This window comes from Nakaseomyces bracarensis, assembly GCF_045282275.1.
Source record: "Nakaseomyces bracarensis strain CBM3 chromosome Unknown Scaff9_0, whole genome shotgun sequence".
Classification (NCBI taxonomy): domain Eukaryota; kingdom Fungi; phylum Ascomycota; class Saccharomycetes; order Saccharomycetales; family Saccharomycetaceae; genus Nakaseomyces; species Nakaseomyces bracarensis.
The window spans coordinates 378663-390302 of NW_027263970.1; the positions used below are offsets into that span (position 1 = coordinate 378663).

Below are 11640 nucleotides of genomic sequence, written 5' to 3' on the forward strand. Positions count from 1 at the left end.
ATCGAGGTTTTTTTTTTATTCATTCCATACTTGATATAAATTAATTATTTTTATAAAATTCTGTATAATACTATTGGGAAAACATAATTGCATTTCTTTGAAAATATATTATTATAATAAGTTATTAAATATAATAGTTTATATTTTAACTAAATGTAGTCATATAATACGAACACTTTTTTTTTCTTGGGCAACGACAAATGCCTGAGCTAAAGTGATCTTTAACTTTTAATCTGGTAGTCTTCACATCTTCATTATAAGCGATGAGTTCTTGGTAGTTAGTTAATTATCATACTTATATTTAAGACTGGATCCGTTTTATAGGGGTAGTGTCAATTGCGAAGGGGAATTTTGAATAGAGAGATGTTATCGAGGAGTGTTACGAGGTCACTATATAGAAGTGGTGCTAGACTACAATCTACTTCTGTGAAGAGGGATCTGTTTCCACTTGCTAGCGAGGTAAACCAGGAAGATCTAGTAGGTCATAACGATTTCGGTAGTAAGAAGTATTTCGTGGAGAGAAGCCGTGTTGGTAACATACCTGTGTACACTGATTACAGGGGTGGTGGTAATAAGATTGTTACCGAGATACGAAAGATACAAGGCAATGCTGTGCAATTGAAGAAGGATCTACAGGCCAAATTACCTGAAATACCGGAAAAAAACTGGAGGGTTATCCCACAATCTAACAAGATTGAGATAAAAGGTCATTATATTTCCGAGCTAAGGAGAATTCTGGGAGAGACCTTTTGAGGATTTTTTTTTTAACTTGTATATAATACTACACCTTAAGCTTCATAATACTGATTTCACAGTATCATGTAAATACATAGACCCATTCTAAATATCCATGTCCTCTAAATTAAATCTTTCGGCACGTGACTTATCATATGCAAATGACTAGTCTTTCCAAGATCTTTTTAATGTTTTGGCGGTATAAAACGGTTAAGGAACAACTGTAAATAATGAAATTTAGCGGTCATTAAAAACAGTGTTTGTAGCCCGTCTTAATAACGATATAGTTGATATATTATATATGCTAGCAACTCACTAGATGCTCTTATATTCTATCGATTTTTTGGAAGCTCATATATATATTATTTTTACAGTATTGAAGTAGTAGGTATACTTTATATATAGGATTTATAAATACTCAAACATACAAATACAGGAAATATAGTCAATATATTTCTAGTAGTCTATATCAAAGTTGAGCAAATTCAACGTGTCTATTTAGAATGGCAATTTCTCTTTCAAGGAAACAATGTTAGTGTTTTTCAACAATTCTGCTCTACGCTTGTAAGCAAAGAACGCAGCTGCGATGATTGCGATAATGCATAGATACTTCATGACTGGGGCACCAGCTTGAGCAGCTGCCTCTTCTTCAATAGGGTTACCAGACATATATGGAGCCAAAGTAATACCCTTGGAGACGTCACCACTGTTGAATTCTTGCAACTTGGCCAAGTATTTAGCATGTAGTTCATCCCTGTTAGAAATTCTCAAACTCTCAATGACAGCATACTTCAAGATTAGGTCTCTCATTGGTTGGTTCATATCACTGACTTCAACAGATTGGATTTCATCAAGGAAGGCATCCAAACCACTGACAATTTGACCAAAGACAGTATATCTGCCATCCAACTCAGGGTTTCCATCAGCACCAAGGTTGATCATATATTGAGAGTCTTGCTTACCAGCACCACGGTTCCACATAGCCAATCTACCTGGTCTGTCAAACTTCAAGTCGAAGTTCTCTTCTGGCCAGTTACCACCGTAAATGGAGAAAGTAGTAATACCTGGCAAGACCTCACCACCAACAATGTACTGACCTTCAACCATCTTGGTGACTCTGGTACCAGAGAATTTCAAAGTCTTGACATTGGAAGCAACCTTTGGATCGTCACCAGCCATGACAGCCTTAACACCTTTAGCCAAATCATCAAAGTTTTTAACAGTCTTTGGAGCCACTGTACCGTAAAGCTCAACAGCAACTTCGATTTCCTTTTGTACATCACTACCACTTGGATAGTAAGCAAATGTGAACAGGACACGAGCTGTAACAGGTGGGTTTGGTGGTAGGGCCTTGTTAGTGTCAACCTCCTTAGAGTGACGAACTGGAGCAGCGTGGATAGCTAGAAACAAGTTCAAGAAAACGGATAGAAGGGCCAGGAATTGCATTTTTGTGTTTATCGTTATTATTCTATTTCTTATTAATAAAATCCGATGGAATACAGATTCTTGTATTGATCAAAGAAAGATGAAAAGTAGAAGGAAATGTTTAAAGGTCTTTAATAATTTCCTTAGCTAATTCTTTTAAGCAGCTTTCGGTCAAACAATAATGCTTCTACCAGAGTGCTTTTTAATTCGAAAATATAAATACCAGGTTTGTTTTCGTATAAACCAAATTCAGTGCCTTATATTCTCAATAGACTTAATACAAGTGAAGTATAAACCTATATTGTAATTTCTTTAATCTATTTCTAATTTATTATATATTATGAAAGAGGCAAGTAATAATAGTGAATATGTAATATTGTAAATTAATAGAAAAGTTGGTGTCTGCGTTCAATATTTTTTTCAATGAAAGAAGACAACAGCAAAATCGACAAGATAACACGTTGACAGTCGCAGTGCTTGCAGAAAAACAAACAAACAAAGACAGAAACTGAATAATCGTTTTTATGGCAGTATATTAATTATTATCGAGGTAAATCACGAGCCCTGTGAGACGAAAGCTTAGAATCTCATGCAGTTATTTTTTTTCAAATGTGACTTAGGAATGGGAAGGGATTACTAAAGGGATTCACAAGGGAAGGGGAGGGCACCCTGTCTTTCATTCTTCTTATGTTTCGTTCTTCCTCTAATATTAAGCGTAGTTATTTCTCTTTGTAGGCGTTATTTTGCCATGAGAACTCGTCTCGAGTACTGTATAGAAAAAGAAGTACAGCTACGAACAAGTGAAGAACAGAAAATATCTTTGTTCCAAATGAACGACACCATTTATTTGAACGGACAAATCTCTGAAACAGGTATTCTATCTATAAGGCGTACAAATTTATAAAATAATTTTGCCGTTACAACTCTGTTCAGATAATTGCGGAGGCCATCTCTCTATCAACTTCTTTTTTCTTTTTTATGAAGAGAAAAATGACAAACTCTGTATCATCTGCTCATATCCGTCAAATTGAACCTATACTATTGCCTTGATTTTAGTTCATAGAATCATTTTGCAAGCAAGCCCAACTTCGAAATACACTTCCATAAAGCCTCGATACTTATGTCATTGGGTAGTGCGGAGCTAGCATGTGAATGGAATGTTGGAGGGGTAAAATCAAATAATAAAAGAATTAATCACTATACTGACAATCAGAATTACCTTTTTTAATAGAAATACAATTGCTATCCATTGTACCTAAGAATATTATTAGCAGTATCCAAATATAATAAAAAATTAGGGCGAAAAATAAGCAAAAATAAAGAAGCAAAACATCAACATCCCACAAACTGTAACGAGATTATGGATTAACGTTTTACATGTTTCTGTTTTTTCATGATGCATATAGGACAATCCATGTAACAAACTATGATGACAAAAAGAAATTTTCTGCAAAAAAAACACAAATCAAAATAATATAACATACAGCTTCCCCCAATTTCTCATTTAATCATGATTGTTATATTTATCGCCATAGTCAGTACATATTCCAAGCCAATTTCTTCCTATACATGTTCTATCACTCTGTGTAGAAGTGCTAATATAGGAAGATGATTTCAAAGTGGTACTACTACTACTCGAGGATTCTTTTTCGGAATCAGATCCTCTTCTATTTTTATTTTTGTTGACAAACTTCCAATTATAACAATCAATGCAACTTGGTGCTTTCTGACATCGGGCAGGTCTATCATATTCCAGTATTACTTCATCAATAACTCGATGTATTCTATGGTTGAGTAAATTCACTCTCCACCCTTTGTCGTTTACCACATCGTACATACAGTATTGTCCCGAATGACATGCAGTTTCCATTGCGTAACCCCCAATGGAACAAGATGAACTTGCCCCATTACATGTACCCATGAATATAGGATCAGCGTTATGCCCAAAATGCCATATTGCTTCCTGATAGTCAGGCAAACCTGGTGGGAATGGTAAATGCAGTCTTTTTGCTGGTAATAAATCACCAGGAGCTTCGAATGTAACTGCCGGGATACCGTATGTTCTACCTAATAGTGCAGCTAGTGCACCACCTAATGAATGGCCAGTAAGCCAGATAGTAGCATCGGGGTAGAGACGTACAACCTGTTTATAGAGTTTGAGTGTTGCCGCGTAATATCTATCTTTTCTCTTCAACTCTGCTTCAAGGCAATTTTCATTACATGTATAGGATTTCATATAGCAGTCGCAAACCGTAGTCCACAAGTAGCTGACCCTCGCACAACAACAAGAGAACAGTAGATTGTCATTAATCTTGTCGTTCGTAATAGTGTCTTCTTCACCTGACCCAAACAACCCTTGGGAACTAGTCCCCTTTATGGCAATAACAACCACATTATTTCTCTTGTTGACAAATATATGCCCTCTTAGACCATCGCCATCCCATCCGAACTTCTCCTCGCCGGTATGGTCCCAGGCAGACGACATATTCCTCCAATCCCCGTGAAACGGCAGTCTCACATACGCGTTGGATGACATAAGTGCTAACGACAGTATCGTATTACGATTGTGTATATCAGGAACTTTAATCTGGGCCTCTTCCCACTCTAGATCAACTTTCTTAGCCATCTCGGGGTTTTCGAGCGAGAAATCTATGTATCTTTCTACAGATTCGGGGTCTCTATCTACCATCCTGTGTACTGTCATATCAGTCATATGCAGGTCAAACTTGTGACTAAACGGTTTCTTCCGTACATTATCACCCCCATCTCCCATGGTCCAGAACCGCTCTATAAATTCATCCTCATCTGCGTCTCCCCGCCCAACCTCCTCAATATACATATCCGCCTCTTTCTTCATCTCGTCATTAACCCTGATCAACTCGTAATTATCAACACTCTGAACTCCGACCTCCTTAGCACCCATCCATATATACTCTAACTCAACTTCCTCAAGCGATGGCCGTACTTCTCGCCACGGTCTTAAAGACCAAAGATATAACACTACCAAAACCAAATTCATTTCAGATATACGATATATATTTTCTCAATTTTAATCAACAGCAAGCGTGTCTATAACCAACTAACCGCCCATAAACCCCACTAGTGCACCCTTTATTTTATAATAATATAGCCTTCTCCATGTTTGAATCACTTTATATAGTCAGATATAGAGAAAAGCCAGTAAATATTAAAAACTTAAAAAAAAAGAATCGCGAGTTCGAAACCTGACCGAGTCACATAAGTTAAAAATAAATAAATTAAAAACGTCCGTTCGATTCTCAAACGGCTCAACATTATTTTTATTTTTTTGAAAAAAATTCAGCATGCGTTCGATTCCTACTAGATGCATCGATATGAATAAATATATATTTATTTTTTTGGCTTTTTTTTAATTTCTCGCGCTGGAAAAAAAAAAAATTTTGTGTTTTCTTCCCTTTAATAATATATTAAGCTGGGTGTATTGTTAGTCTTCTTCATCAATTATTATATATTACATTCTTCTCTCACCTGTTTTTTTTAAATACAATTGACTCTCCTCTCTAGACAAAGTTAAAAACAAATTAAAACAAACGAAAGAGATGAAAATCCAGACGTCTAATTATGATATTGGGTATCCTATTTATGGTGCTCGGTTCCTGAGAAAGGATATGTTGCTAGTGGCTGGTGGTGGTGGTGTGGGTCTCCCCGATGTACCTAACAAGCTTACTGCGTTAAGGATTAATTTCAATAAGAAAAAAGTGTTGAAACGTTACAGAGAGATAACCCTGGACTCCTCTGATGACTCTCCTTCCAATCTGGACGTTGCCCAGAGTCTGATACTAATGGGGTGTAATGAAGGTCCTGAGAAGATCAATTCCTCAGGGCAGAACCTCCACTTGAGGAAATTCGTGTTCCAGGACGAGCATTTGAAGTTTATGGGCGCGATCGATTTTAACGGCTCGAGGGACCCAATGGAGTACACGAAGCTGATTTGCATCTCTCGTGACACCACTATTGCGGCTATTGCGTCCTCACGTGTGCCCACAGTGATTAGGATTATAGACCCACAGGATATGACCGAGAAATATGAGATCGAGGTCGGGAGAGAGGTCAGAGACCTGCATTTCTCACCGGATGGGAAAGTGATGGCGTATGTAACCCCTTCTTCACTAGAGATAGTTTCTGTGGTCACAGGCAGATTCATCTACAGAAAGACAGATTTCAGTTCCAGTTGGTTCTTGTCACGTGTCAGGTTCATAAATGACAATGAGCTAGTTTTGGCTACGACGATCACGGGTAAAAACAGCATAACACTAACTAGATTTGGTCTACAAAACGATAAAGTATCTATCTTGAAGTCGAAACAAGTTTTCAAGAACTACAAGGGTATCACAGCCATGGAAACCAACCATGATGGTTCTGTGATCGCTCTCGCAACAGATGACAATTCCTTTGCTTTACTTGACACCAAAAATTTCACAATTCTAAAACTGGTCCCAAAAATACACACTGACACTATCACTAGAGTGGCATTTTCACCAGCCAGTGAATACGCAGTATCCGTCTCTGCTGACTGTAACGTACGTATCTATAAACTGCCATCCAACCTTGGGAAAGGATCAGGATTCTTCTCGACATTGTTCCGCATTATCAAAAATATATTGATGCTAGCCATCTTGGTAGGCTGCTCGTACTTGTTTTATATTAACGACATGCACATTACAGTTTATGACTTTGTTCAGAAAAAAATTGAAGAAAGGAAAGTAAACTCTACGCCAACTGCTGTTTTTGACTACAATAGATCTACCACTATCATAGGCGACATTGTAAGTGTTATTACAAAGACGGAAGATCCACAAACCGCCTTCATAGATGAAGAAGATGATCTAGAAGATTTGGACGAAACTGAGGACTACTACAATCAAGACTTGGTAGACAATGGTATTCATATGGACACCGGTTACGATAGTAACATTATTTCAGAGTACTCTAGCTTAGAAGAAGCCACCGAGTCTATTATTAGCACTACTGAAGAACAAACTCAATTAGCGGAAACTGCCACCGCAATTGATCTCGAAGAAAGAGATATTCCAAGCGTTGAATACCTAGAAAAAGTGGATGGAAGTGTAACTTCACTCGTGGAAGATAATAATTATCATCAAATTATCGAAACACCAACCTCAAAGAAAGAAATAGTTGACACTGCAATTGAAAAAGAAAGTCAAATTCTAGATACTAAGGCAGTTATTGATGGTACTGATATTAAAAACACTGATGAAATTGACTCGGTAAGCCCGGTAATCAATATATCTCACCAAACCGAAATTGGTACGCAATCTGTTCATGTGAACGAAGATGATGAAATAACGACTACCAACCAGAACTCTACATCGACCTCTGAAATCCAGTCTGAAATAGCCACCCAAACCACTGCCTCATTAAGTGATGATTTACGTGTTCCAGTGGTCAAACCTATCGACCAATCGGAAAACAAGACACCTGTACAACCAGGCAAGGAGGTTACTGAGACCCCAGTCGAAAAATCAATAAATGAAACTTCTACACAGAACACTCCTACCCAACCGGTTAACACATCGGCAGAAATACCAATAGATAGCCTAACGTCTGAATTATTGGCAAGGACAGATGTACTAGATGGAATAGTTGGTCAAGTTGACCTTGAACAAGAGGAACTCCAACACTCAAACGAAACCACCATTATAGAAGCGCTGCAACAAGAACCACTAGTAAGTGAGAACGCCATGTCCACAGACGTTGTGCCAACTTTTGCTAATAGCGAGAATGTTACTGAGTCCGTCAATACAGAAATTCAACCAACAGAAGTAAAGCATGAAGTTCAAATTACCAATCTAGATGATTTCAAGCCAACTACTGCTGATATCGTTACAAGTAACGACATTATTAGTGAATTAGAGAAAGAAATGAGCAATGAATCGCAAACTGAACAGAAAAATGAAGAAACGAGTCCAATTATCTCTACACCTATTTCTTCTACACCAGTCATTTCATCATCAATCATTTCATCACCAATTATTTCATCACCAATTGCTAATACAGCTATTGCTACAGATCCAATTGCTCCTGAAGCCGATGAAATAGTTCCAGAAAATAATGACACAACTACCATAGTGGAGCAAGAAGTTGTTAACAGCCCTACTCCTGCCACAGTAAACCTAGAATCAGCATCATCAATATATATGAACCCCGATGAAAACCTTGCCGATATCATCTCCGAGGTTAAACCAAGCACACAAGAGACCTCCCAGCCTTCTGCAAGTGCTATCACCCAACATCAGCTGGATAAAACTCAGATAGAAGGCCATCTTCCACACACTCAGAAGCAATTAACAGAGCCTGTTGTGCAACAGAAACAAATGCCTTTAGAGGGATCCCCAGAACCTGTGCAACCAATCGCTCCAGTAGTGGAACAACAATAGATGTTGAGTTGTCAGTAAACGTCATAATAAAAATAACAGTAATTTAACAACTAACAATTATTAGGCATCTAAATGCCTTTCACTATGAGTACATAACACTCACAGAAACTGATGTACAAAAATGCTAGATTTTTTCTCTGTAAATCATATTTAAAAGAATTTTCTCATGGGACTACGGAGATTTCTGTGAGCCCTTTATTTTAATAAATGATCTCTAAAATTACGTCATTTCATTTATATTAAATTTATTATTATTCGAGCTCTATAATGACTGTTGTGTCTGTGAAACAAGTATTTTTTATTTTTATTATGCAATTAGTAATTGTTTTTGTATATTAAGATATACATGTTATAAATGTGTTATTATAAGCAACTATGTTGTTATTCAATTCAACCATTCCACAATCTTCTTGAGAAACCCTCTTGAGTTCGGTATGAAATGGCCACCCTTATGAGATAAGAAGGTACGAGTCTCAGAGTCACAAGATGTGAATAAAGATTGGACTCTCTCGGGCTCTGTGACTGTATCAAGTTCTCCTTGCACATGTAGCGACCTAATTTTAATCGGATGGCTGTCGTATTGCGCTTGATATTTAGGCGGCCTGAACCTGAAGCCACTAAACACCATCATGAACTCTAACTGGGGCTGCTCTTCAGCGGTCAGCCCGAGCAAGCCATTGATATCAGTTGCCAAGTATCCAGCCACACCAGCACCTTGAGAAAACCCCACAAGCCCATGGAACGGACCATGAGATATTATATAGTCGTGCAAAAAGGTTATAGTCGTGTCTGGAATGCTGTACCCTCCACCTTGCTCATCATTTTGCAGCCACGCGATGACTCCATCACTCGAAGTCATCCCATCGCTGATCTCGTCCAATAACCCCGCTGGAAGATCCGCAGGAGGGTACCTGTTGGGTGCTGTGGGATAATATAACTCATATCCCAGCTTTTCAAGCTCTTGCTTGAATCCTTTAGTCTTTGACTCAAAATAGTCACCGGACTGAGCCAGTCCATGCAACATTAACACTTTTTTACTCATTTTCCGTTCTGTAAAGACAGTTAGCAATTGTTGTTTTGCAATACTAAGATAATTAAGAATATAGAATATAATAGAAGCGTTTATATAAATTTAAAAGTCAATAACAATAATATAATATTATCACTATACAAAATTTGAATATGCAAATTTCGCCATCGGGCTTTGGCTGAAAAAAAAATTGAACAAAAATTTTGATCCCATCACTTCAATGATTATTAAACTTAATATAATTTAATTTATTTGATTTAGGACTGATTTGATTTGATTTGATTTGATTTAATACATTAATCTCACTTAGGTCGAGTGGTTGCATTTTCTCTATAATCAGCATTAATTTTTTTTTTAATTATAATACTTTTTAATATCAGGAGTTGTTCAGTACTATAAAAATAATATCTAAGGGCATCTTATAGAAATACAAATCATTAATACCAACGTAACTTTTTAATTCTTTTGAAGAATTCTGAGGGCTTGCATCTTAATAAATAATACACCATAATAACACAGGTAATACCAGAAGTACTAGGAAAAGAAATAGAAAAATATAAAAGAAGAATAAAAAAAGAATGTTTGATTGCCCACATATTAGCTCAATATTTGAGAACACCAAGTCTAAGGAGAGTTTGCTTAAGGGCTACAGTATTGCTAACTATGTTTTGACTCACACGCCTATTAAGGACAAAATTAAGACTGCGTATAAATGTTCTACCTGTGGAGAAATTAGTAATGGTTCGAATTTCCTATGTCTTCAATGTGGTTTCAGTGGCTGCTGGACCAGCTCACATTTCCATGAACACAGTAGAGAACATGGCCACATATTTGGCATCAACGCCAGTAACCAGCTCTTATTCTGTTTCGAATGCATGGACTATGTTGTTGGTATAGAATATATGAAAAACCCTACGGTAGCCAAAAATTGGAATCAAATTGAAGAATCCACCAGTATACCGAATGTGAGTCAAATAGATGGTATGGCGGGGCTGGTAAATATGGGGTCAACATGTTACATGAGCAGTATCATCCAATGCATTATTCATAATCCTTACATGACAAATTACTTTATGGGACAGCAACATTCCAATAATTGCTCCATTAATTCTGCCAGTGATTGTACTTCCTGTGCTATTGCAGCTATCGTATCAGACTTTTACGGAAATGGAACCAGCATGCATAGCGCAGAAAAAGTACAGCAAATAAACAACAAGCATGGCGGCTTTATTCATTTACTCACTTGTGCGTGGAAGGTAAATGAAAACCTAGCTGGATATTCTCAACAGGATGCGCATGAATACTGGCAATTTATTTTAAATCACATGCATCAGGACTATAAGTTGGCTAATAATAGTAATGCTATGAAGGACGATAGTCACACTTGTAAATGTATTGTTCACACTTCTTTCCAAGGGTCACTTAAGAGTTCAATCGTTTGTCCAGAGTGCGAAAATTATTCCAAAACTACAGTGGACCCTTTTATAGATTTATCACTGGGTATTAAGAATAAAAAGACGCTTGACGAATGTCTTGAAGGGTTTCATAGAAAAGAACAATTACACGATTACGACTTCTTTTGTGATAACTGCCAAAGTCAACAGAATCCTATTAAAGAACTAACTATCAAAAATCTTCCTCCAGTATTAGTTCTACAATTAAAACGCTTTGAACATCTAATGAATGGTACCAACCAAAAACTTAATGATTATATTGAATTTCCTAATCTTCTTGATATGAGGTATTATCTACATGATAATGAGCAAAACAATAATGATCCATCGATAATTTATGAACTAATTGGTATTATTTCACATTCAGGGACAGTAGACGAAGGACACTATGTTGCATTCTGCAAGATTACTAGTGGAGAATGGTTCAAATTTAATGACTCTATGGTTACCAAAATCCTGGAAAAAGATGTTCTAAAGGAACAAGCATATCTATTGTTTTATATTGTGAAGCATATTAGTTAGCATGGCCATTTATTTATAGCATAATACATAATTATAT

At 36.9% G+C, this 11640-nt stretch overlaps 6 protein-coding genes across 6 annotated transcripts; 3 read left to right on the forward strand and 3 right to left on the reverse strand.

Moving 5' to 3' along the window:
* Positions 1–363: 363 nt before the first annotated feature.
* On the forward strand, positions 364–753 carry IMG2 (mitochondrial 54S ribosomal protein mL49; the record flags this gene model as incomplete). Its single annotated transcript, XM_071052581.1, has 1 exon — positions 364–753. One exon carries the CDS (start codon positions 364–366, stop codon positions 751–753), a length of 390 nt encoding a protein of 129 aa, XP_070906428.1.
* A 480-nt stretch (positions 754–1233) lies between these two features.
* Positions 1234–2181, reverse strand: CPR4 (peptidylprolyl isomerase family protein CPR4; the record flags this gene model as incomplete). The annotated part of the gene is made up of 1 exon (XM_071052582.1): positions 1234–2181. One exon carries the CDS (start codon positions 2179–2181, stop codon positions 1234–1236), a length of 948 nt encoding a protein of 315 aa, XP_070906429.1.
* A 1483-nt stretch (positions 2182–3664) lies between these two features.
* Positions 3665–5179, reverse strand: ATG15 (triglyceride lipase ATG15; the record flags this gene model as incomplete). Its single annotated transcript, XM_071052583.1, has 1 exon — positions 3665–5179. One exon carries the CDS (start codon positions 5177–5179, stop codon positions 3665–3667), a length of 1515 nt encoding a protein of 504 aa, XP_070906430.1.
* A 559-nt stretch (positions 5180–5738) lies between these two features.
* SED4 (GTPase-activating protein SED4) lies at positions 5739–8597 on the forward strand (the record flags this gene model as incomplete). Its single annotated transcript, XM_071052584.1, has 1 exon — positions 5739–8597. The coding sequence occupies one exon, from the start codon at positions 5739–5741 to the stop codon at positions 8595–8597; it is 2859 nt and encodes a 952-aa protein (XP_070906431.1).
* A 385-nt stretch (positions 8598–8982) lies between these two features.
* Positions 8983–9639, reverse strand: FSH2 (putative serine hydrolase; the record flags this gene model as incomplete). Its single annotated transcript, XM_071052585.1, has 1 exon — positions 8983–9639. The coding sequence occupies one exon, from the start codon at positions 9637–9639 to the stop codon at positions 8983–8985; it is 657 nt and encodes a 218-aa protein (XP_070906432.1).
* A 566-nt stretch (positions 9640–10205) lies between these two features.
* Positions 10206–11603, forward strand: UBP8 (ubiquitin-specific protease UBP8; the record flags this gene model as incomplete). The annotated part of the gene is made up of 1 exon (XM_071052586.1): positions 10206–11603. The coding sequence occupies one exon, from the start codon at positions 10206–10208 to the stop codon at positions 11601–11603; it is 1398 nt and encodes a 465-aa protein (XP_070906433.1).
* Positions 11604–11640: the final 37 nt, after the last annotated feature.